At 37.0% G+C, this 26,804-nt stretch overlaps 3 protein-coding genes across 13 annotated transcripts in view; 1 reads left to right on the plus strand and 2 right to left on the minus strand.

Annotated features, from left to right (window-relative positions):
• LOC147758123 (uncharacterized) overlaps window positions 1-15,163 on the minus strand; it is a 70,043-nt gene extending 54,880 nt beyond the window's left edge. Inside the window, exons 1-2 of the mRNA XM_086984263.1 lie at window positions 15,023-15,163; window positions 14,724-14,913 (exon numbers count right to left, since the gene is read on the minus strand). Of these exons, the coding sequence (XP_086840389.1) occupies window positions 14,724-14,913; window positions 15,023-15,024 (192 nt within the window). The 5' untranslated portion in view covers window positions 15,025-15,163. The remainder of the gene's footprint in view (window positions 1-14,723; window positions 14,914-15,022) is intronic.
• LOC111247970 (uncharacterized) lies at window positions 1,011-20,792 on the plus strand. 9 transcript variants are annotated; one of them, XM_086984243.1, is made up of 9 exons: window positions 1,011-2,711; window positions 8,874-9,061; window positions 9,619-9,872; window positions 12,371-12,656; window positions 12,922-13,255; window positions 17,726-17,931; window positions 18,162-18,344; window positions 18,796-18,894; window positions 19,944-20,792. In XM_086984243.1, the coding sequence occupies exons 6-9, from the start codon at window positions 17,809-17,811 to the stop codon at window positions 20,010-20,012; spliced, it is 474 nt and encodes a 157-aa protein (XP_086840369.1). In that variant the 5' UTR covers window positions 1,011-2,711; window positions 8,874-9,061; window positions 9,619-9,872; window positions 12,371-12,656; window positions 12,922-13,255; window positions 17,726-17,808; the 3' UTR covers window positions 20,013-20,792. The 9 variants fall into 9 exon arrangements, with proteins under 9 accessions (XP_086840369.1, XP_086840357.1, XP_086840361.1 ...); XM_086984231.1 differs by lacking the exon at window positions 8,874-9,061; XM_086984235.1 differs by lacking the exons at window positions 8,874-9,061; window positions 12,922-13,255.
• On the minus strand, window positions 20,776-24,402 carry TfIIA-S (general transcription factor IIA subunit 2). Of its 3 annotated transcripts, XM_086984264.1 has the most exons (4): window positions 23,712-24,399; window positions 22,681-22,920; window positions 21,138-22,296; window positions 20,776-20,851 (listed from the first exon to the last, which is right to left on the minus strand). In XM_086984264.1, the coding sequence occupies exons 1-2, from the start codon at window positions 23,886-23,888 to the stop codon at window positions 22,777-22,779; spliced, it is 321 nt and encodes a 106-aa protein (XP_086840390.1). In that variant the 5' UTR covers window positions 23,889-24,399; the 3' UTR covers window positions 20,776-20,851; window positions 21,138-22,296; window positions 22,681-22,776. The 3 variants fall into 3 exon arrangements, with proteins under 3 accessions (XP_086840390.1, XP_086840394.1, XP_022655376.1); XM_086984268.1 differs by lacking the exon at window positions 20,776-20,851 and having other exon boundaries at window positions 21,111-22,296; window positions 22,705-22,920; window positions 23,712-24,402; XM_022799641.2 differs by lacking the exon at window positions 20,776-20,851 and having other exon boundaries at window positions 21,111-22,296.
• Between the last annotated feature and the right edge of the window lie 2,402 nt (window positions 24,403-26,804).

The following is a 26,804-nucleotide window of genomic DNA, read 5'->3' on the forward strand; positions in this document are numbered from 1 at the left end:
AGATACGCAACGCAGTTTTTTTACACAGTGAAGCCAAACAATAGTAAAACAAACACGGCCTTTGGTTTTGAATGTACTATATACGTGTATATATGTATGCACGTTTGTGTCCGTTTACCTCTACGCATACATTTATTATTCTTCTTCATTTTGCGCTTACGGTACGCGGTTGTGCTTAACGCGCGCTGTGGTTTATCGTGGAACTATCATTCCCTGCCTCAGTGTGCTGACGCCAACAACTCTCTGCTGAGACCCAACGACCACAGCATTTCGTCACTGCCGTCACCAGAAGCAACCATCTACTTATCTACGGTAGCGACAGCAGCAGCTTCAGTGTCTCTAGTTTTACGGAACGTAACCAAACACGATAGACGAACTTTTGCAGACAGCACCGATCGTGGTACGCGACGCTGCGCTTTCCTTAGCATATATTGTCGTTTTCATTTCCAGAGTCGCTGTCGGAGGAATCGCCTTTTAAACGAAGAGTCACTTCAGCGCTCCACTTTCCCTAGTTCTATTGTCTGTTAAATATTATGCTACTAGCGAGTATGTGATAACAGACACTAAAACACAATCATAAAACAAAGCCGCAGAGGCAATAAATTCGATGGTCATGATGATGATGATAACGAGGATAGTGGTGATGGTTACAACAAAGCGGTGGACCCCGGTAAAAGCGAGGCAAATTCGCGCGCGTTCACGAAGGATCTCGATTTTGAATGACATCGACCATTGGCTAGAAGCAACAGCAACGCCGTCGGCGGTTGTAATATACTTCAAACGACAAGAGGCTGACTGCCTGAGGCTCCGTATTTTCGTCTCCGTCGACAGCACATGAGTTGACGGACCAAATACATGACAGGCGATGGCTATTGGAGAGGATCCTGGCGAAAACAGCAAAAGCTAAGAGGCATTGCCAGTTGTCTCCACAGCATTGTGTTCTCCTCACCAATAGGCGAGGGCGAAAATGGGATTTTTGAGAGGGGATAGAGTCGTGCACAAGGGCGCCGCACCTTCTAAGATGGTTCAGTTTAGGTGGAGATTACTCCACATTCGCATCCAACGAACATTAGAGCAGTTTGGAAAGCACGTGGCAACTGTATCTGTAGAGATCTCTATAACGGTTTTTGAGTGGAAAGTGACTTATGTGGTGCATGTGCACTGCACTTCCTCCTGAGAAAATCCTGCGAAGTCTACGCTTAACTGAAAATAAGGCAGATACAGACAACTATATCAATTGTCAACTGTAATAATGCCATTCTCGATGCAGTAACATTAAGCCAACTATCAGAGCAACGCGGTGTATGCGCGTGCGTAATTTCGTCCAGTAGCGCCTGTCTACGATCGGCAGTGCTTATTTTAAGGGTGACTGAAAAACTTGGCAAAAAACGTTAACGGTGAATTTAGCACCGGCATTAAACTTTCTCACTGCTTCCATCGCTCTGGCAATGACTGCAAATGACTTCCGGTCCCAACTGTTACTGCAGTGCATTGGGAAAACAAGTGCAACGATATGCAAGAGCGCCGGTAACAACGACGACGACGTCAGAAAGTTCATTATGGAAGATATCGTGGAGATCGAGTTTTGTATCTTTGTTCGTTTTATTCTAGTTTTACTAAAATCATTGGAGTAACCAGTGTTGTGGGTAGCAGTAGCGATTAGAGGAGGAACAACGATATGCAATGAAAAATCAGGCTCCCTGTCAAGGCTAATGTATGAAAGCGCACACCGTTGTTGCTCTTACCTCATCACCTATGTGCTTATATTTGGTAGAAAAGTGTGAACGTGGCCGAATTAAAGCGAAATAAAACGGTCGAAGATTTAGGCGCAGATGACCTGTCTGGGCTGACCTAGGACCGCGTCGGATACAAGTGATAGTTGCATTTCTTAATCGCTGCATTGATTACCATCCTGCTATTTGTTGTCGCTATTGTTGCGGAACCAAATAAATCCAATGATAGGTCAGCTGCGATGTTCATCCTCAGAGAAGTGCGGCTTAGCTATAAAGTTAATACTCGAGAGCAGACATAGTAGCGCGCCAGGAGTTCTTGCGGCCAAAAATCGATACCGCAACACAAAGCAAAGTTGATTTGTATTTAGCTCGAGGACTACACAGGACAGTATGTGACAGAAGGAAATAGTGACATGTCATACAACCGCTACAGATTCGACGAGTAACAGGGCTTTAAGCATTCCTAGCCACGGCTCTTTCCTTGTGTGGAAACAATATGCCGAGATTGTAATTTTTCAATGAAGTAAACTAAAAGAGAGTTAAGCAAGCAATAATACGAAGCTGAATCGATAAGTTAACAAAAGGCAGAGTGTATACACAGAATATCTGTAAGTGTTAAATGTCACCGTTATAAGCGGGATATTGCAAAGTTCTTCGACCTATTGTACGAAGCTGGAGAGAACATACCTCAAGGATACACCTTGAGTATAAACTATATCTGGTCAGTAGTCTACTCGAGAGCATACTGCCAGAGGGTTAGCATTGGGCATACAAAGCTACGCTGACCCACATGTGTGAAATTGCATAAGAGAGCCGTTGTCGATCATTCCTATCGATCTGGAAAAAAATGACTGAATTATCAGTTTTTACGATTGACGACCAGGATTTATACGGAACGTGGCATGAGACGCCACCAGCAACCCTTAAAACGCTCAAATCTCCAAAAATTAGAAAGTCTTTGGAGCATAATGAACAAATGTGAGTACGCTTATTTGTTACTAAAACTACTAAATACTCATTCTGTAATTCGGTTGAGTGATGGGCTTGCAATATGCTAATTGATAAATTTGCTAATACATTGTTTGAACATAGCCGCACCTTAGGATGCACCTCTTTTTTATACAGTAGCAACTATATTATACTTCCGTTTTCCTGTCTCTAATATATCATCCTTGTTGGAGAAGTAGTTGCAGTTATTATTTCTAGCTTTTCTTAACTTCAAAATAACTGGAGAAGACTTGACTTGATCCTTTATACTCTAGTACTGGTTCTCATTTTGCGACTAGCCTTATATGTTTAAATCTTTTCATTGGAATAACCGAAACACTTTACAACATTATATTGTTTTGTTCATTGGTGCCTGTTTCTAACTGCGTGCTTCGTTATGTTTAAATATTCTGTGCCGTTGGAAAGCTAACTCATCGCTCTGCGAGCCCGGCCTTTGCTGTCGCCGTCATAACAACCAAAAAAATCGTGACAATATAAAGTAGTGAATCAAAACCGATTAAAAGATAAAAAATGAAATTTAAATTAACAAAATTTAAGGAAAATTACGGAAAAATAAAATGATCTTGAGAGCTGATGAAAAGATTACGGACATAGGATATACAAGAAATATAAAGCAGCGATAAAAACCACATTTATATTTTGCAATAAATACTTCTGTTTTTTTTTAAATTGATTAATTTTTTAAATTAATTTTTAGTAGGCTGTTCAGTTGATTTTATTCACCTCTGAATTGACTTCGATATATTACGGCTTTCGAATCTAAAATGTCGATCCTGTGCGTTTGAGAAAGAGACATACATATATTTTGAAATTCAAATCCAATAGTCAATTTTTTTATGATCTGAACAAAACACTATGATAAGAAGCATATTGAGTAGATAATTCGTAAGGCTTCCCGACACCATCTAACACTGGCTGTCATCGAGCATAAAAGCAGAACAAAGAATAAACAGTACTACAATTTAGGCGACAGCATGATAGTTAATCATAAGATACAAACGATAATGAAACAAACAAACAAACAAACAAACAAAGATTTTTTGCATCGTTCGAAACGCATGTGATCGCAGAAAAATTAGCTAGAAAAACTGCCAAATGCAAAATCATTTGGGATAAAGATTTGAACGAATCTAGAGTGAAGAATAGGTAACAACATTATAACGATTATTTCAACTATTACACCTAATACATACCTATATTGAAATGTCTATTAGGAGTTTTAGTCATGAGGTTGTCCGTAGAGCTATACGACAGCCTCAAAATATAGGGACTAGCCAGTAGTGATCGACAACCGACCCTTTGGAACAGAATTTGTTTAAAATGTCGAAGTTTATAAAAATAGAACGTGGTGTTGTCTCAAACCTCCGTATTTTTCTGCACAGCTTTTTTGAGACCAATGTGTTGAAACAATTTTGGAAAACAGAGTTTTGCAGTTTACTCAGTTTCTATTATGGCTACTCAATAAAATGTATCTTTGACATCTGTTACATGCAGTTTAAGTAATTATTCATATATCGATATCGCTTATATATAAGCAACCTAGTAAAAAATATGATCAGTTTTATTTACTATTAACAATATTGCAACTCTCGCAGTGAATATTTACAGAAATTCTACTCTAAAATTTTGCCCTGTCATTGAAAACCAAAAAGAATGAACCATTTTTACTTCGAACCAGTGTCCTTCCGGACCATTCGCTGTTTTCTTTAAGCCTTCGTGTGTAGGCTGACATGACGAAATCACCACGGCCGATACCTTTATCGCGCGAACAATGGCTGTCTTTGCCACGGGAAGCAAATACTATAAAATCCATTGTCGTTTCTTTTGGAAGCTCGAAATATCGCCACAACGCGTCTAGTCTCAGCGTGGCTTAGATCAAACTAGTGGAATTAACCTATTTGAGCATAATGCAGCTTCTATTGAATCTATCTGCCGGGTCATAGGTGCAAAGCCCAAATTCGTTCTTTAGGCAGCTAGCACTGATACAGCTCTACTGATTGAGAATTAGACGAAACATACTTTTTCCTTCTTTCCTTTTTGTTATATTTTTATATTGTATTAACGAGGACAGGGTGGCCAAAAAATTGCTAGTTTGCGCAAAGTTTAAGCGCGTAAAAGACTTCACAAGATTCTCAAGAGGACATACAAAAATTGCATTTTGTTTTACGTTTGGTACTGTTGCTAAGCGTTGCCCCAGGCGGCTTATTCCTTTCAGTATGACGTAAACCGTGTATCTACGCTCGATTTAAAGCCTAAGTTACCTGATGCGTCCGTAAACAAAGTGTACCATCACAAGAACGTCAACTGCCCATCATAACCCTAGGAGTGGTTGCAACTAAACGCTAACAGTTCTTAGAATAGAGTAGAGGAATAACTTAGATATTGTAGTATTTCGTTTAAATAGGTCGTAACAAGAGAATCGGCCATCTTTAAAGATTATTGACTGCGCTCTTTTGTGCAGCTTGTGTATCAAGATAGAAGTTCTAAAGACAGTACTCGACTGTTTCCTTTTGTAGTCTCCCCAGCTACCTTTGGTGGCTGCTGTAAAAATATTATATATACGTAGAACGTATGTAATCCATGGATGTATGCCAGATTACAGAAGCCTTGATATAACATAAAAAAGCGTCATGTGTTCGATCCGAATAAAACTCTTATATTTGTATAGTACTTACGTTAAAAGCGATCGGTGCCAAATATTTTCTAAGTTGCAGTTGACCTCATTTCGTTTACACATAACGAATTTTTTTGCCAAAAATCTAAACCGGTTAACATGGCGGACACCCTGAAGATGTCTGACATGGCAATATCTGTCTAATTTGCGCTAATTAATGCCATAACAGTTTCGTCAATGATAGCAAGGCGGTCAAATCCTCTGGTGAAAAGTGCACAGGAAAAATCGAGTTCGCAACAATTCGATCAATGTCTAGCTGTTAGTTTGCTCCTCGTCTGCCCGGATTTCAGTATTAAAGCAGAGACTAGGTCGGAAACAGTGGGTGTTATACTTAACTGATCAACTTAATCGACGATGGTTCTAGGTAAATAAGATAAATATTACTTAATCTGCCAATGCGTACACTCTTAACAACTTACGTGTTATTTTTTGATTGAAGAATATTGAGCTTGCTGTACATTTCGCACCTCTCAAATCAAAACCTCACAGAACATAGTCGTCAAATGATAAACATCAGTCGATGAAGTACGTTTATGTGGCAGATATTTTTCATTTTTTTATTATCGAAATTATTATGATAATTACTTATCGCCTTACTGTTAAAAAAGAGGAAGAAATAGGTAATAGATATGGTAGTATTAGCAGTCCCTATGTTTGCGTCACTGCAAATTACTTGCAATGCAAGTAGCTCAGAGACCGCTGCTATTGTGGTTATGGATAGTCAATGGGAAAGATGGCTACAAATCGAAACACGTATCTCAGATGGAGCGGAGACATTGACGGGCCTAACGTGTGTGCGCGCCGGAAGAGGCAAAGGGAGATTTTGGTTGGTGGTGATCTGTGTTCTTGGGCATCTCATCCTCTGACATTTTGAATATCGTTGTTATGCTGGAGCGCTGAACATCGATGCTGGTATAGACGCGCAAAGCCTAGTTAACTCGATGGTTAAACATTAGACGACATAGAGGCGGACTGAATCTGTACAGAAAGATAAACACCGAGCTCCACTAAAATATTCTACTGTATCATTTTCTTTTGATGTTCCACATCTCATGTCGTCACTGCATGGCTACGTGAGCAGATTTCGACTCTTTGAACAATGTATTGGCTAACGTAACTGATGATTTTATCTGACTAGCAGATATAAAAGCGGCGGCGTTCACTGAACTAATCATCCAGCGACGATCTGTAGAAATATTTTTAAGTGTACCACATCAGACACAGTGAAATCATTTGCCCGGCGTTTTTCTTGAGGAACTACGAATTGGTACTAAGCTTATACTTACGAATACTTGCTATTGAAAATAAACAACATGTTGAGTAAATCTCGTCACTAGTAATTTGACAGAAGGGGCAAATGATTAATTTTTAGACAACAAGTCGTGCGAGTATGCAATTTCATTTGTGTGCAAACGCCAGTATAGTCCCTCATGTGCGCTTTTAAAAATGTTTTCTTTTCCCTCTCATTAAAAAAAAATGTTACACGTTCTTACGAGTGCCCTTTGGTTATTCATATAAAAAGTGTCCTATGGCACTTGAACAGATTTCAACAGTCGACATTTTTTTGAACAGGAAAATTCTGATAGCAAACTTATTTCTTAAAAATATAGTTAAATTCTTATAGACACCAGAAAACACCACGGAAAGGGGTGCGTGCTGTGAGCGTCAAGTGGAAGCAAGATTTTCCAAGAACTGAAATTTTCCACCAAATTGAGTCAAAGAGTACATCACCTTTTGTGCGAAATGGAATATCGATTTCTCACAGCTACAGAGGCAATCATAATTCACAGAAGAAAACCATTATCATAAATTATGCATGATTTTCGGCACTTCCGCTTGTTTTATCCCGATCAGTACCTGTATGTACGATGGTACACATAAGCTGTCTTTGTGTTTTCCGGCCTACGGAAGTCATGGGTAATAGTAAATCAGTTTAGAATGTTTGTATTCTATATTTCCTAAAGAAACTTCTTTCGAGACAAAGCGACACCCACAACTATAACCCACATATTTTATCAGTAGACAGTTTTAAGTTTTAAGAAGCTTTAAGTGTCGACACTCGTCGAGTGTACTTGCATACGTATTATTAGATAGATGGAAAAAGCTTATCAACGACTGAAGCACGATCTACCGAATCGTCTTTCTTTAAATTGATGTGTTACGTGCCGATACTACGTACCAAGTATTCATAAGTAAACAACACTACGCGATATTTCTCGCAGCGATTGGACAATCCCTACTATTAGTAAATGACTATAACTGTTTGTTAATTTTTAGTGTTCATCGAACGCATGACGAGGATACGCACTGACGTTGCCGTTGTGATTCAGCTTAGCTTTCACATGAAACGTCCCCGTCGCCATTTCTCTTGTTGTTTATTCAGCTTACCAGTGCAACTATCTCAGCGTTATCTATTGAGTAATTGATGTCTATTTGGTGACGGTCATTTTCAGGAAGGCATTGCTTTTTACTTACGAATACATTAGTCTTAGCATTGGAATTGATGCAATGCTAGCTAGAATCAGCACAATAAGTTCGCCTAAAAAACAGTGTCTATTTAGCAGTATCCTTACCTAACAGTATAATAATGATTTTATATATGAGTCACTAAACTATGAGATAGGCCCACGGCGATTCTTAACATTTTTTACTTAATCTTTTATCGTAACTAGAGCTATACGAGTGTATAAATTTATCCAAAACAGATTGACGGTATTCGCGTAGGCTTAACCTTGAAGTTCCGCTCATATATATGCCAACTTGCTCGTTCAGAAAAACAGAAACTTCATCAGGATCGATTCACGTCTCTTTAGCCATTTTAGGAAAATTCCCTAATTATCAGTCGACTTACAAGCGATCGAGGGGGGCCAAGGTTTAGAATCAATCACCTTCTATACGATGTTCTACCCCCACCATCAGCCTATTTTCATGGTCAGCGTCGTGGTTTTACCACAGCGGATTGAAAAAAAAGTTATTTCGTGAGATGATGTTTAACTTTGACATAAAATACCTATTTGACATATGAATATAAATTAATTTTTCAATGTTAACAGTATTATACGTTCAATGTATGACATTATTTTATTCGTTTTTCTTATAGTACCGAGCGAACGATTCGGAGCGGCTTCAAATATTTATTTCTATCGAAAACGTGAAGATTTCATTATCGGATAGGGAATGTATGGTCAATAGGAAAGATCACTTATCAGTAACCTATTACGAATATATTTGTTTATGAGGATTTGGAACGAGACTTTTGCCATCATTTATATTTAGATTATTATCAGATTATATGAAATTATCTATTACATACATATAATGTCACGGACTCCGTCGTAGATGAGAACATAGTTGATTACGTGCAAGCGTTATTTTGTCATGAAAGTTATTACACTCACTGTTCTTCTTGCCGCTATCCGTCGTTTTCTTTTCATATAATAAAATTGCGTCACAATTAGTTGTGCTGTACAATGTGTGTTACCTGCCTGTGGCGTCAAACCCTGCAGGCTTTGGCAGCAGCAGCGGCGGCGGCGGAAGCAGCACCAAACGTAAAAAAATGGTGGACGCGAAGGTAGCAGAGGCAGTGATCTTGGGCTAGTGGCAGACGCAACGTTCTCATTCATGGAGCATATTTTTATTTTATATGGTAGGGCAACGTATGTACAAATAAGATGGAACCTGCATTTTAAATGTATTTCAAATTCATATGAACAAAAAAACGAATGAGATATATTCGTCGGAAACAGGGCACACCAAACATAGGTTTATTGGAAACAAATGAACACCCAATAGCGGCAAGGGTCATGGCGAGCAACGGCGCTAATTAAAATTAAACTTTTTCAGTTTTTCATCAGTGCAGTTCAGCCGCTTATCGTGTCAAACCTTTGTATTCGATGATGTAAACCGTGAATTAATAGTTTTGTTAAAGCTCAACAGGCCAAAGCCTGAAACGACTAATAACGCCCGCTAAAAAAATATTACAAACATTTTAGTACACGTGAAGGAACACGATATAAAACCGAGATAGCTCCAAATCAATGAGGAATTTAACCTATTTTTGCGCGTAAAATATATATAGATAATAACTAAATTTGCCATAACTGGTAACATAATTTCATCATCTATCCCGCAAATATAAAGTGTATTATATAAATAATATGAAGAGTAAATATCATACATTTATGTCACTGCTTGATTTTTTAGAGACATCCATGAGCCAGAGAGAGTCTCTTCGTCATCCGTAAGATTACGACAGGGCAGTTTCTGTCGTTCTGCTGTATGCAAATCTCTGGTGGTGCTCATCTGCGCCACGCTCGTCGTTATAGTCTACCTTCTCTACAAGAGGCACCTCTACGAACCTCCTCCTACAAATACCCCTGAAGAATAATTTCTCCTCGACAACTGCCTCAACGGAGCTTAAACAAAAATTAGCAGCAGCGACAGCTACCTTTTTTCCTGTAATGCAAACAGCCAACAGAAAATGAATGACCTGTCAGCTCATTTCTGGTTGAGCATTGATTCATTATATGAGTTAGCATTTCTCTTAAATATGTACATACAGATCAAGGGCAAGAACGAACGTATGTGAATAATTAAGAACTCGGAAGGTCTGCATGAAAGTATATTTTAAATATTTTGCGCAACGCGCCAATATTGTAGGAATGATATGAGTCTGTAAAATGGTTGAATCATACGTAATTTAACAACATTTTCACGGACAATTTCAGAAACTGACTACGAAAATATTCACACTTCAAATTACCATTGTCCGTCATTAAATATTGACGCAGTTAGAGATCTTATTGTAAAAAATAGTTTTTCAAATCAGATGGAGTACCCTTGTTATCTTTGTTACAGCTGCATTGTAGTATGGAGACAGGTAAAGATTACTATACTTGGTAAAACTTGATCGAATTATATTTACACAGAAATCGTTCATAAACTACACATGTTAATATCCCATTTCTATAAAATTGTGCCTTGTAAAAGCTTTTTTGAGGCATTTTCTACAGTAACACATGATAATGCAGCGGGTACGAATTCAAAACGTTAACCCTTCTACACGCACAAAAATCTCAACACATTTACCTTACAGTAATTGAATATTTTCACTGGCTCCCTTGTAAATAGTTATACTCTAGGAAAAAAGTATCTATCAAATAGTATGGAGCTCTTCGTAAAAGCTACTAACAAGGAAACTATATCTTCTCCGGGAAGAATCATGTAGCGAACCAAGAAAGTATAATTTTTGTTTTACGCAAAACGTACCGAACGTTGGGTAGTAACTTTCACACAAAATAACAATACTGAGAACGAGGCTTGCAACAACAACATTTGTGTCGCCAAATATTACGATGGAACAAAACCAACGTACGACAAATAATTTTCTCTAGTACCATTTAAAAAAAAAGACGAATAACACCATTTACCCTCTACAACGTCTCCAGTTTTCATTTCTCAATTCGCCATCGAAACACACAATAGATAGCCCAGCATATTAAAATAAGTGGCCATTTTCATTTTCAATCATATAAAGTATTTGATTATATAATATAGCGAGTTTATATATTATACATATGAAATTTAACGATTTCTCTGATAAAATGCAGGTTTTTTTGATAACTACTGTTTAGCACATCAGACGAATAATTGGCTGCATTTAGGGTCCTTATATGACGGAAATAATATAAAAATAGTAAAGCTAGTGAAACCAAATACCGACTGATTCCAAGTGTTCTCCGTTTGCAATAAATACCTTGTTATTTTTTGCCGCTAAAAGTCAGTGCAATGAACAAGACCGGCCTTTCCTCGCCGCATCATAGAACAGATCTAGTAAAATAAGCAGATGCGCGTATTAAGCTAAAAAGAAAATGGCCGCTGTTTTTCAGTAAATTAGCCTACTTAAAACCAGCGAAAACCTTCACCGATGAATAGATAGAACTAATGGCTTTTAAATAGATTCAAACATATTAGATTTTACAATCGATCTTTAACAAGAATAGAAAACACTTCTTTGGACCTATATGTTTAATTACATGTAGGTAAAAAAAAACAAGATTTTGTGAACCTAAAGCGCTAAAAAAGCGACAGCATTAGGGTGCTGAATATAGTGGTGTAAATAGCAATCTTAGTTTATGCGCAACTCTCAAAATATTTGATAATTTTCAGCTATATTATATTGATATAATATAAATCACACGAATATTTGCCTTGAGGCCATTCGCGAAAATTAGAAATATAGCTTTGGGTAAAAATACTTGAAAGTCACCTTTAATAGAGAATTCTGTGGTAGATATTTTGACGCAAGCTTAACGTTGTCGAATTAAATACTAATTTGAACGCTTGGTTTTCTAAGCAACTTATGTAAAAAAAAAAGTAGATGTGGAAGTTGTTGGCAAATTGGCGTAACGGGAAGGTAATAGTACTTCAACAACTCAATAAGTTGATGTCCGTGTAAGGTGGTGAATATACATCCATGATTATATTGGCCATAGAGACGTATTTTCTTTAGATGAATGAGCATTAAGATTTTTTCTCACTAGATAAGCTCTTGTCAAGCTAGATAAGTTTTCCAGGTGTGTCAGAAATGAAAGAATAGCAGTAATAACCGTATATTCGTTATATGTTTATTCCATTTCTGGACCAAGAGCTTCTCTTTTTTATGTTAACTGAACTAAATTTATCTATTAAATAACTTGCAGTATTAGTTACCAGAGACAGATTAATTAATGGGCGAATTTCTAGCCTGTCTCTATAAATGGCATAGATCAGCATCTGATGAGCCATCTCGAAATAATTATCATTGTTGTGAGACAAAGATTTTTCGAAGTTATCCGCAATCTCAGAGATTCGATTTGCTTGAAGTTTTCCCGTGTGTCTACCTTTGAAACCATCTTAACAAGACATGTTATAGTATCGATAACGAACGATCACTCAATCGTATCTTTCTTTCCAGGTAATAATAATCATATATCAGGCTCTATACCTATACAGTCTATATAGGTCACGTCACTGTTTCTCTTTGAGCTCGCTTCGAAGCCAATTTGAATCTCAACTGTCTGTTCTTGGTGTGAGCAATATCTGTTCAAGTCAAAAAGGACGCTTTTGCCTCTGACTCAAACCCAAACTAGGCACAAAGCATGTTTCACCGAAAGATGAGTCCCTTTCTGTACTCGCAGGAATGGGCTTATATTAGAGCAGCTAACCCACGATAAGTAGCCAATACGAAAGGAGGCATTTGGGTGAGTACCGCTACTCAGTACGCATAAAAATGACAGTAAAACGCAATTTCGTCAACTGTGATTTTTCTTGTGATTGCCTATTCCGATGAAACAGGCCCAACTGAATTCTCAACGTCCAGCTCGAAGACAGGGTACTACATCGTAAAGACTTTTGTAGTTGCTCGAAAACCTTTTCTTAGCCTATATCTGGTGAGGCAGTCTTGTCGGACACTAACAGCTAATTGGCACAGAACCGCCTTTTTCTGTTGTATCGATTGAAACCAAGGGTCATGCAAGGTTCGATGTCGCTGTCTCCTATTCATATTTCATTGGATAGGTTACAATACAGCCGCCATTGCTTTGTTGATGCCCAGCCCCAGTAGCTTCGATGCTATAACCCTCCTTCACACTACGATAGGCGAAAGCATCGAGCAAGAACGGAAGTGATCAGACCTCGACTTCTTAAAGGGCTTTCCCTTAGCACTGGTTTATTAAGGGGCGGTGTGTTCAATTGACAAACGCTGTCGCCAAGTGATTCCGAGTCGAAACCGATTTCTACTAAACACGTGTGTGTGTTACGACGTTACATACGCTTTAATTAACAGAAGGAATACTCAAAGGTAATTTCAAGTTAAGTCCAAAATGAGTTAAATTTTGTACATTCTGTTTGTTTTGTCTTACACATTTTTATAAAAAAAAATTAGGTTATGTTGTTTAAGCGCTTCACGGATTTATTGTCAAGTTTATCTGACATAGTGAAAAGGATAGCCAAAATTCGTTATCTTCATCACATAGAACGTTTTCCTTTTTATTATGTACAATTTGAGATTTCCTTCCCTTACCGCTGTAAAATTGTGTTATCGATTTTGTGAATGGTAGTTCTATTTATCCAGTACCACTATGAGAATATTAGTAGCTAATATTAAGATGTACTCTGAAGGATAATTACTATTGTCTTCTTCTCAAGATAGAGAGCTTCCATTGCTAATTAATTGTATAGCATACCAGTCCAACAGCTCAATAACATACGCCTTTGCATACTACGCAGATTGTCGATCCAAACCTAACAAAAACTGTTCAATAAATATTTGCCCAAGGCACAGTCGTACTCAACTATCAAAACATTAAAAAGAATTTTGCCACGTAACGTGATAAATTACGTACGTAAAAAGTTTTGCGGCTGCTTGATTATTAACTATTTTATGGTGTAGTAGATTCCGAAACGTTTTTCAATGAAATTATAGAGATCACTCATATTATTTATCACAACAAATCATGGTAGGATGACGCTGGACTAGCAGCACTGCCACTCTATGCGAGAGATGCAAGCTTGTGGGGGAGATGTTGGCCGCACATAATATATAGGACTCACTAGGTAATTAATATATTGCTTAATTCTGCTTGAATAACTTTCTCACCCACGGCAAACAGCTAAGTCTCAACGCTGTTCACAATTAGTTCGTAGTCTTATTTAAATAGTAGACTTGGTTAACTATACCGAGTAGGAATGTTTTGAATGCGTTTCAAACATACATATCATTTATAGAAGAAAATTGTTCCAGTTTGCCCCGATTTTCCTTTTCCATTAACACAATTGCTCATTGTGCCGACAACAGTTATTCCGTTGTATATCCACAGAGAACCCTACAATAACAACTGGATAGCAGTTTGGCAAGTCCGTTTTGATTCAGATAATTCGCCGTAATCTTTCGGTTTTGAGCAGTAATTTACCTTTTTATTTTTACGCATACCATTGCCAAGGTACGTTAATATAGAGCTCACTACAAATACCCTATATTAGCGTATACCAGAATTGTCTGCTCAGATAAATGTACCGCTATGAATTCGTATGATATTTTTTCAGTTTCCTAAAGTGACGACACGCATGTTTTTATGGACGTGACCTATACCGTGCTACGAAAACGCATTTAATTCTAATAAAATGCAGAACCAAACAAAATCAGTTACACTCCTGCATCTATCTTTCACGATCATACGAATTCAATGCAGATACAGGCCTTGAACTTCTATTGTCCAGTACACACAGAATGCATACAATGATTTATTATTATGGTTCTATGCACTTACATTTTTCGCTGTCGGCTCCAAGGGCCGGTTAGCCAATTCCAATGATTGCTGACCTTTTCCCGCAGAAAGTGGCTGAACTGCCGTTAAGGTGCTGATGCTGCTGGATTTGCTGTTTGTTACGGCTTCGACTGGGCAGCAACATTCATGGTATTCACTCAAAAGAAAGCGAAGACGAAACGGATGATTAGCCCTGAAATTAAACGAGCAGATTGTTTTTCCTGCAACGTAAACCCGTCCATTTATAATGGAGCATATGCATTTCGCAATACACAAAGTGAAAACGCTTCACCGAGGCATACATTGTATATAAATTCTATGTACACAATTATATACACAGAGGTCTACTCGTCGCCTCGTTTTCGTCGTTGTTCAAACATTTTAAAGTTGAAAGCACAACAAGTAAGTGTATATTGGGGGTATTATACAGGGAACAGCACAAATCGTTGTTATAAATATGTACATGGATATAGGTTGAACGCGCGAACTTCAAATTTTGGCAATTTGTCGTGACGACATATCCTTTCTGACGTCAGCGATGGCAGTGTAGAAACCCACGCGCTGGGAACCATACTGAGAACTGGTTAGTTGCGACTATTCAATGTTATTTGCGACAGCGCGCATCTACCCACAAACGGCACGAAATAAGAAGACCAGCAAAAGGAGTGAAGTTGTTGTTACGACTAGACTGTGGCTAGGCTTTCGTGCACGGAACCTATCAAGGAGAATTACTACGTGCTCGTCGCACGTAACATTAACCACACAGTGAGCATTTGTCTCTAATATTATACAGGATAAAGTAGAGCTCTGTGTTGTTCTTAAAATAGAGCAGTTTTATATTCTTAACACACCGCTCCACACCTGATGATTTGCTATCGTGTTTTTTGACGGCCAAAATCATATCTAGTGTTGCAGAAGTGGTAGTGCTTCAGTGGATAGATCTAACTAAAATGAATGTCTCAAATTTTCAAAGATTTCTGAAATTATATATGTGTACGCATATATACAGATCCTAGGGGATAATCATTTTTTAACGTCCTTCCTTTTCGTTCTTACATATAAGGTCATTGAAAAGGAACCATGCCATGTGCAGCGAAACTATTTAGGTGAAATATATTTTAAGCGGTAATTTTCCTTTAAAATAGAACTTTCTCTAAATTTTCAAGATTATGAATGGACTTGTAAGTTTCGGAACTATATTTGCGTTAAAAGATATATATGCTTGCCATAACGATGAGTCACATGGCACACTACTTAATATATGTTTCCTTTTAATCTCTAAATAAAGCAAAATTCTTAAATTCAGTACGAAATTATACGTTCCCTCGAATTGACCAATACGGCGTTTGTATTTCCTTATGCCACTTTAACTAAATCCCCCTCCCTTCCCTGACATAATGGGAATGAATACTACTTAAGCACTTCGATCTGACTGCTGCCTTGATTCGGTGTGAGCCAGTATTAATATTAACGTATAATTACACCAATGAGCCTTAACTTTCTATTGCAAATCTCCAAACACGTTCTTATGAAAGGATGCTGAGAGGAAAACGACTGAAGTGCATTAACTAAATATTTATTGCTACCTAAATTATTTTTGTATACTTGTTTATTGCCAGATATGTGCCAAGCTGAGTATCCGAGGAAGTACAGCTCTAATTGCATCCTTTGTAGAAAATGTGGAAGCTATAAATTTAACATGATTGTTTTTTTGCGAACATCGTCCTTTAACGGGGTAAAACATTTCCTATATCAGTATAGTCAAGTTTAGACAAAATTAAAAGGTGTGATTTTGAGTTTTCCTTTAACGTTTTACGTTAACACGTCTTAAAATTAAGTACGTTTTTAACATATTACCTTCGAAGCACATCAAACCCAATAGAGCATTTTAAGATCTGGTGTTACTTTATGCCTATTCAAACCCAAACATGCAGATAAAAATTTCAACGCATGCTTCAGCTAGGAAAAAATTAGCACCTCACCGCTCTCTTCGTACATTTTTCGTACACGATAGATCGCCCGAAGAGTTATTTTTCGTTCACTTTATTACATTCCACTACCGCGAAAGCAGTTAAGAATAAAGAATATAATTTTTTTTGCCAATATAATTTATATAATATAATACTCCTTCCAATTAAAATACATAAGTAATGAGTTAGAATTAAAACGTTTTCATATAAGAAGGTTGGAATGTTTAATCAAATATGAACGGCCATGTCTGAAAGCTGGTCGCACTGAGATCAATATTTTGCTACCAGGCTCGCCATAAATTTGAACTTCGTTTAACCTAAATCTGATAAATTGTTCAAAAAGCTTCATAAGGTTATATTTCTTCTTCGTTAACTCAAAAAAGTTACTTTATTTTTGTAAACGATTGAAAATATATGCAAGTATTTTATTTGCTATGGAGTTATCCACCGACAATAAAACAAAATGTAGTTAATGAATCTGTTTAACCGTGAATGAGCCTTAAAGACAAGCGAACATGAAGCACAGCACCCGGTCCTCTGGCGCGGTAGCTGTAATACAATAGTATATAATTAAAAATTCCTGAGCGTCCGAACACGTAAAATTCTATTTGCATTCTTTGACATTTACCCATCCGCAAAGCCGACGCCACAAGCAATAAATTCGTATACATATATGTCCTGCAGGTGCCTGTACTAGTTACTCGCATTTTTTTGCCAATTATCAAATACGTTTCTCAAGGATGATTAATAGTTATCTGACACAGTAGCCTAAATTTGATCTAAATTGCTAAATAGCTACATACACTTTTCACTATGGATACCTTCATAGAAAACGGAAGCGTTTTTGTAATGCACTAAAGAAATAAAAACTAAACACCAATAAACCAATAAACATAAAGAATTTCAATCAATAAGTATTTGTCTTTCGGAGCACACTTAAACCGAAGACCGGCCCCGTGATACGTAGGTGTGTGAGCCAGCAATTTAGTTTACTGCAACCTATTCTTGTTGTTGTTATCTAATTGTTCAATTCAGACCTGGTGGAGCAAAAGGTACAAACTTTGACCTAAACCAAGTCACGTTTACTATCGGTACAATTCACTGTCGATTGTATCACAATGTCGACACAGTACCGACAGACAACTGTGGTAACGACGACGACAACTTCTCCTGGAGGAGTAATCACAATTAACCGATCATTCGTATCTTCAGTTAGCGGAATACTTACCTTCCTAGAAGTGGTATGTTAAAAAGCCCACATTAACTAATAATTATTGTTTATTTCATATTTCTCATTTATATATGGTACTGTGGTTTAATATGGATACTTTAATGTACGCGTAGCATCTTCAAATAACTATGCGCTATAAAATATTCATGTCTTCGGAAAACTGAATAGGCCCACAAAACTTAAGCCCTTCAAATTGAGGAGCGATGAAAGTTATACTACTGCATAATTTTCTCCTTTCAGGTGTTTGCGTTGATAATCTTCATACTGACCGTGCAAACACGAGATCGACCATACGCATATGCATACAATCTGCCTTTGTACTTCGTCAACTTGACATCATTCTGTTTCCTAGTTGTTCTTTCACTCATAATTTTGGCGGCTTTTTTGTCAATTACAGGAACGATTTTACCCACGACATTCTTCGTGAGTTGATGTTGATTACGCAGTACTTTAGGTCTAGTACGAAACTATAAAAATAAGTTTTATTTGTGGAACGACTGGCCCCAGTTAGAGTCTATACGTCTCCTCAGTATATATATATATATATATATATATACATATATATATATATATATATATATATATATATAAACATGGTGCATTTGCGCAAATTGTTAGAAAATAGGTATGGTTATAACATAAAGTGAACACATGAGTACTTACATGTTAAATGTCGAAGTAATAGTATTTCAGCTTTATATACTAATGTGCCCCTAAACAGCCATAAAAACAAGCATAGATTAGCTTTTAATGGTGCTCTAAAAAAGTATATACGTTTAATATTATTAACATAATATATAGAATAGATTATAGACTGAGAGAAAAACTCAATTTGTATTCATAAAGCATGAATATTTTTTATTGCGCTTCACAGTTTATGATCCTGCATTGGGCAGGCTTTGGAATGTATCTTATGGGAGGCGTCGGGATGCTCATTAAGGACTACAATGAAGCTGTCCTTGTAGCTGGCGCGGCAAGTATAAAAATTTAATAAATGAAAACTTTAGAATAAGAATTAGCACTGTATAACTTCATCAAGCAATTCCTGTAGTATCAAATTAACCACTATAGCCCTTGTCGCTCTCTGCTATAATGAACATTTTGATCACACATTAGGGAAGCTAACAAGATGCAAGCGTAGACTAATTTTAGTTGTTGAACTAGTAAGGAAATAAAATACTTGAAAAATAACACAGTCTAAAAATGCTCTATTAAGAAACACGCATATCGGTTATCTGTGATTCTGAAAGCGGTGCAACCCAGTCTCGCTGTTTATATAAAAGTGAATGCAGGTGATTCTGGGGCACAACATTTTTGAAAAAGAATCAGCTTCCCCAATCGATGACAATAAACAAAAACTATTCGATAACGAAGAGGGCCTAAGAATGGTCTGTTTAGGCACCTATTGCCTTTAATTTATAGCACAATTTGGCTGAAATGAACAGTCGTAATAGGCATAAACTAAAAGAGAAGAAAATAAAAAAAATCAATCGGCATAATAATATGTTTCGTTTGTAAGCTAATTTTTCTCAGTAGTGACGCAACAAAAAATAGTGTTCGAAGATTTGTTTCTCAGACGACAAGTAAATGGTTGGATACCCATGCTCAAGGTCATCCCTTATACACCAATATTATGAATCCAAGAGGGGTATTTGAAAGGAGATGATTAGTAGATACATGTCTCGTGCACTCTTAATTCTTAAGTTTCCTTAAGTTTCTAAGTAATTCCTTAAGTTTCAAAAACATCATCGTCCACCGACTACTTAAATAGCCTGTACAGAACCATAAGGTAACTAATTCTGCTTTGAAGTAAAATTACGCAGCCACTGCTGGTTGTTGGTTAGACAACAGGAGTTGGCTACGGCAAGCCATATAGTTAAGCTGGATGTAGAATGTAACCAGCACAAAAAATGCAACTCAAGGTTTGCGTCTATTAACTTTCGACCTTTTCATTGCTAAATTTTATGGTCTTTTCATCTATAATAAAAATTAATTAAATACTCAGTGTTTACTATGTTTCAGGCGATGTGTTTGGTTGCAGCAGCATGTCACGTTATGCATGTGATGTTAGCTCAAAGGGGGCGAGTATGATAAAAATCACCTGTACACAGGTCGAAGATCGAAGTCTAGAAGGGTTACGACATTCGCAGTTTCTTCTCAACGTTAGCTCTAAATGGTTTCAGATCACCAGTTTTTTAACAATGTGATAAACACGTATTATGCAGTTAGATCAATGAACTGGTGAAATTGGTATTTTTTCACTAAAGATTCCACCTACGTTATGGTTTGCCATTTAAGTTGCTACGTAAAAACGCTTTATCAGTCATTGCGTGTGATGTGAACATTAAACGCCTTTTAAACAATTTTAATTTTTTTAGTTAATATAGGACTCTCGTATTACTTTGAATACTTGTTTTTTTTCGAATGAAAATGCATATAGCGATATCATAGCCTATACCCACCTATCCTTCTCCCTTATGATAAGAAAAACAGTTCAGGAGCATTTTTTACTATCTATTCAAGTAGTGCCAGTCTTGTCGCAACTTAGGAGACTAGATTTCTGAATCTTACTACAGTTCAGCAACAAAAAAGAACTTATGTAAATATGCCAAGCTATACCAGCTGCACACATTAAACATCATATTGTTACGCGTACTATTTCAGTTCCCACATTTGGAAAACTCTACTACTCTACTAAAAAACCACGCATTAGTATTTATCTTCAAACGGTCAGCCGCCTTTAGACGTTAATGATACTCGAAGAGTCAAACCATTATATCACGTACGTGTACCCTATACTTGACTGCCATAAGTTAAACATAAGCCTAATAATAATTGTAATAAAGAACGAATATTCAATCTGTCAACGAACTATAACTTATTTATTATTCGCTTCATCGAGCACAAGTACTCTTAGTTCCAATGAAGACCTGTAACAAAAAAGAACCAAAAACAATTCAACGAAATACAAATTTATTACGTAAAAGAGTAGAAGGGTTAAATTCCTAAAGAAAAGGTTACAAACAGAACGAAACGGGATTAGACGCATCAGTTTCGAATTTCTGACTTGCTGCGCATGAAATCATTTCGTTAATACAACTAATGTCTAATGCATTTAAGATAACATTTAACTTCAAGACATCGTTATTTAAATAGTAACATATTTGCGGTATTAAAAAACATAAGATCTTATCTTTAATAAATCAGTATACTAACTCGTTTATTTGCTTTTCAACTGTACATTCGCTTCTTGCAGTTCCTCCTCTGTTTTTCTTCAATAAATTTTAGCGATATTCGTCGAGTAGAACACTTGCTTCATGGAACACATGTGCGTTTCTGTGTGGCCGTGTTCACATTTCGGTATATGTTTTTCTTTTATATATTTTATATTTATACGATAGTCAAAATTCGAATTGACCATGGAGCTGCCGTGTAAGACCCCTCGCCTTCATTAAAACAAAGGCTAGTTCAGTATAAACTGATTTGCGCATTCGAAGGCAAATCTTCACAGAAGCATCCACTGTAATGATGCCACATTACAATCATCATCGAACAAAACCCATTGCCTTTTCCATTCCCAATTTTTCAGCATCTTCTGATTCACTTAACTCCTTTAAAAGGATGCACAATAACACTCGCTCCACAACGTTTGTCGCGGCAACGCGCGCCTGTTTTTACTTCATTTCTATAATAATGCTTCTCTATAAGTATTCAAAAATTATAAGGTATTAATGTGCTCAATGCTTCTCAAAATACTCATTACAAATATTGCTATGAATCTCAGCGATCTAGCCTACAGTTATCGTATATATATATATCGTAGCATAAGCTTCTTAAAGAAACGTTTTTAGGTCATTAAATCGAACGCAATTGAACATTTCCGCCCCGATTTTTTTAAAAACCACAAAAACAACACAGAACTGATCCCTCTTTAGTTCGAATTCCTAAGGGTTGGTATTTTATCCACATATACTTGTTGAACTAAGCGTATGTCAATAAATAATTTGAGATGCGATTTAGAAGCGCAAGTATTTTGATCCGCGGATCTTGTAGTTTTTCAAAAATCAACGAGACGAAACGGTTAGCCTAGATCCCCAAGCATATATCTATTCAGCCCGTATTATGTACATATAGGGGCACACTGAAAACGAAACCTCGATATCGGCTTTATTTGTAACTTCACTTTGCCCCTCGCTTTTCTTGATAAAATATGCTTACGGAACTTAGTACACTTTTATTCTTCTGCCCTATCTGTGCAGTTGACGTCAACGTGCGTGGCTGTTTTGGTTTTTTTTCATTTAGCTGACACGCTGCAGCAAGTTACCTTGTTAAATTACACCATTTGCCTTTCACAATACGTTGTGCACACTATGACCTGAAATATTCAAAAAACTATATTAATTTTTTATTTGTTTTTAATTTATTTAATTTTACTTGATTGTTTTTTTTACTTATTTGTACTACTACTATACTATATTTGTTTACTTATTAATTTTTATTATTATTATTATGTTTGTTTACATTTTTCTATTTTAATTTGTGTATATATTTTCCTTGTAATATTTTTTCGTTTTTATTTATTATTATTAGCTATTATTTTATCATGTTATTAATTTCGAAAAAAAACGTCTATATGTGCGCTTCCATTCAATACGACGAAAACAAATATTTTGGGAAGGACTTTCAGCGTATAGCTAATACTATTATTTGAAAAAAAAACACGTAGATCTCCTATACTTCTTTCTTGGTTGGTAGATACCTTTTTGCCAAAATAGAAACGGACCCGTAAAATGCCAAAGCCACTAATGTCGCCTTCTGTAAGCACGTAGCTTCACGTAGTAAGGAGTCCATTTTCCTATGATCCTTGAGCTCTGGCCTCACACGCAACGATCTTCAGACGCTCCGCTCGAGCTAATTCCTGACCCTCGCGGAACTCAACGTCTTTCATGACAAAAGTCCACACGTTATCGCAGAATCGATACGACACCAGGTGGCCCGCCTGAAACGAAGCACGCCGTATTTATGCAATGTATTAGAATGACGCAATCTTCTGCTAGGTTCCGAACCGAAGGTTCATCCAAGCTTTCCGTTCCGTCAAAAAACCAATGTAAATTTAGAATTCACTTACGTTTTAAGTAGTAAAATTATACACAAATACTCTGTTCTAGACAGGGATTCTGCTTTACAGCAGGATCGCATTGACAACAAATACTAACGGATGTACCTATACTTTTACGTGTCTTTATTATACCATCATTATGATCACAAGGACCAGATACAAACATCTTTGATATATAGGTGATAGTCTTTTCTTCAGGCTGTCAACACATACATGTTAGCTATGTAATGAATGTTTCAGTTTTTTAGTTAGCATGTATGCTTTCCTGGAAAATCATCCAAGGAATTAAAAACAGTTAATTCGTAATACTAAAACATGTGCCATATCGACCACACTGAATAAGCAAATATTGCTACGAAGACCACATTACGCTTTAGTAGCCGAAACCTAATAATGCTAAGATACATGTTTTACCTTAGACTACCTTTCGTCTCATAGCAATGTATAATATATCTGGGATATGATATGGGCAATGTGTAGCACGGTGTTAATAAGGATAATGATGTGTCAAAACATACCCCTTGAAAATCCTCGCGATAGGTTCTAAGCGTAGACAAATCACATTAAATAGGGACAAATTAGGTGGCCAAAAACGTACCCGCTGTTAACTATACGAGTCAGATTGCAACGCCAATTTTGTATTTACTTTAGTTCATGGTGGGATATTTTACCTTGAAAGACAATCGGCTGCGTACGCGATTGGCAAGGGCATGGTTGATCGCCCTATCAAACTCTTGTAGAACACGCAATGCTAAACCTTCCGGAATAACGGCCGAACCTAATAGCTCGTCCAATGCTTCCTGAAGGCAATTTCCTAAAGTTGTATTACGGTAGAGTTGGTAACTCATTTTTGTCTCGACTGGGATGAGATACTTGTTGTTTGCTTATGAGGGACCAGTTAGTGGTCTTGAATTTGTACTGCAATCGTACTTCCCAGTCTAAACTATCGATGACCGAAATGATTCGATGACGTGACGAAAACTTTGTGCGACGACCGCCCGGCCCTTGCTTGTTGAGGATGAGAAACCTCCACTGTTTTCTACTTTTTTTCACACGTTTTTTTTTCACATAAAGTCATCCGAAATAGGCGTAGCTAGAATCTAAAAAATAAGCTGTCACACGGCAACAGCAATACGTGACACGGATAGGCAGTCACTGAGGAGGCGCTTTACAATCACATATGATCGCCAGCTCCGAATTCGAAAGATGACTCTTCAAAAGGAGACGATTCTAACGACACTATACCACAACCACTACTACAACTATCCAACAACCAGTTGTTGTTAGTTGATCGCCATAAGTTGTTTCTTCGCTCCAAAAGCAAACAGCTAACTGCTGTTAGAAGCAGCTAACGCTGATTAGAATCAGCTGTTGTCGGCTGCTATCTAAGCGAGGATAAGGGAAAGGGACAAGAGCTAGGCGCAGGTCTGCTTCGAACTTTTGGCGCCACTCCAAATCCGCTGTGAGAATGTATAATTAACAGATATGTCAACGCTTCATTGGACCCTGTCGCGAATTTTACACATTTTATTCAACGTTTAAATCGATCAAGGCTTTAAAGAATCGTATAAATAGTCTGCAGTGAAGTTTCAGGTACTGTTATCTAACTTTAGTTTATCCTACATGAACATATGAAATTTCGTGAAACTGAACTAGTCAGACTTATTTTAAGCTTCTAATCGAAGCTAAAAAGTCTAAAAAATCGAAGGAAGAAACAAACTAGATAAATGAGGGCAATTCATAAAAAATAATCTCTAAAATTAAAAAGATATATTTTTCAAGACCGGCACTAAACCATATTTGTACTGTGTGGCAACCAAAATGGTATAACGACCATGTTTTGTTGGCCAAATTACTGGCAGTCAATGAAACGAATCTTCTTAAACGAGAAACGCTTTTTACGCATCAACTTTAATTTTTTAAAGTAGGAATAAGTAAAATATCCGAAGTATTGAGATAATAAAGAGGGCTAATAAAGAAAATGCTGCTATTGCAGCCCTAACCGAAGAGCAAATAGTAGGAGCATTGTATGTATTTTTCATTTCAAGCTGACAAATTCTATTAATTAACTTGGCTATTAAGGATCGAATATACTTATGGCAATCAGAGCTCTCAACAGTATTACCAGGTGGAACTTTTACTGTTCATGTTTAAACCATTAATCGGACCTTTCACAGGATGTGACTTCTCCATGAAGACTGTTTTCTTAGGCCTTTCATCAACACTTAGTTTAGACCAAAACGATATTCTAGAATATTCAATATTCTCATATATTGCTTTAGCCGCCCGTAGGTTTTTATTAAATTATACGTCTCGGAAAAATCGTAATTCTTTTTGTCCAGCGATTTTCATTTGAAATGTCTGCAGATTCGAGACTACTATATAATACAGGATAGTTTGTCCGTGCGTAACCTCTCCTTGGAAATGTCATTCATTTCGAATTCATTAGAGCGCTTGACGACGACCTCCTTTTTTCGTGGTTGTCAATGTCGTAAAACGCTAACTAGTTCCTGAGCTCTATGTTGGTGGAATTCTTGATCGCATTTTTGTCGACCTGGACGAATTCAAGAAAGCCTAGCTTAAGCTTCCGATTACAGCGACTACGGCAGACACGTGTGGCATGGCAGCAACGTTTTTCCTTCTAAAGATAACAGACATAAGGGATGAGTCAAGCGTGGTGTCAGTACGCAGTCGGCCAGACAATCAGTTAGTCAATGAGCCTATATTTGAGCGTTTTTAGAGCTTTAACTCACTGCTTAACAAACTTAACCGGATAAATCGTCACGGAGATTGGTAATTGTCTGTCTCTAGATCCTCATATGTACCATTTGAATAGCGCTTTACTGCCTGGTGAACCTTGGCCGGATTACTATCCATGCAATTGAGGTAACGTTAAAGCGAAAGATGAATTCCCCTGAGCTCTTGAGTAGTTACCTTGTCTAATTAAGAGATAATTAGGTTATTTAGAAGAAATTAACGTGCACGTTGTTTAGGGCATAGTTTAGGCATTATACATGTATTTAGCTGTTAGCCTAGCATGGTTGTAAGATCTATTGTACATATAACACATTAAAATTGTTCATGTATATAGAAGATAGGTCGATCCAGTTTTTACAATGAAGACTTCTCAATGGCTGTGGCTTCGCATATCTGCCCCCATTGTGTATCCTTGCAAGAGCAAACACCAACAGACTTATCACTCGTTTGGCGGTAAATTTTATAGCTAAAGATACATTGGTGGTCTGCTCATTAATACTTCATCAGAATATGATTGAGAAACATAGACAAACCTGCCACACCATGGAAATAGTGGAATCGGCAATGAATAGACGATAGTCACCTTGTTTTCCGCTACCGAATTTTCGGCAGGAAGCTGCATGTTGAATTAGTCTATTTATTTATTTAAAGTGCTAGAACAGGCAATTTCTAAAAAATATAAGAAAACCTGGGAAAAATTAGGAATTTGATGATTGTCCATATATATATATATATATATATATATATATATTAAAGTCTTATTTTAAAAAATATAAAGTCATATATAATCCGTATATATATAAAAGTCCGATATTCAAAAGCATGCTCCCGTATAGCCAAAGCTGGATTTTCCTGGTTTGAATACTTTTTAATCTATATTACGCGGTTCTAGATTGTCTGTTTTTCACAATGCACCAGGTTTAGGATGTTACTGATCTGCCATTGAAGAAAGTGTTTATCTATTTTTGATTTTAAAGACGGCATGTTCTTCATGGTTAATGCACATT

This window comes from Varroa destructor, unplaced genomic scaffold, assembly GCF_002443255.2.
Source record: "Varroa destructor unplaced genomic scaffold, Vdes_3.0 BEIS01000001.1, whole genome shotgun sequence".
NCBI lineage: Eukaryota > Metazoa > Arthropoda > Arachnida > Mesostigmata > Varroidae > Varroa > Varroa destructor.

Excerpts from the sequence above, each read along its gene's own strand:
- LOC111247970 (XM_086984243.1), top strand. The coding sequence starts at position 17,809 with ATGTCGACACAGTACCGACAGACAACTGTGGTAACGACGACGACAACT. Across the intron at positions 17,932-18,161 it reads TACTTACCTTCCTAGAAGTG|GTGTTTGCGTTGATAATCTT; the intron begins GTATGTTAAAAA and ends TTCTCCTTTCAG. Across the intron at positions 18,895-19,943 it reads CTGTCCTTGTAGCTGGCGCG|GCGATGTGTTTGGTTGCAGC; the intron begins GCAAGTATAAAA and ends ACTATGTTTCAG.
- TfIIA-S (XM_086984264.1), bottom strand. The coding sequence starts at position 23,888 with ATGAGTTACCAACTCTACCGTAATACAACTTTAGGAAATTGCCTTCAG. Across the intron at positions 22,921-23,711 it reads GCAGCCGATTGTCTTTCAAG|GCGGGCCACCTGGTGTCGTA; the intron begins GTAAAATATCCC and ends GCTTCGTTTCAG.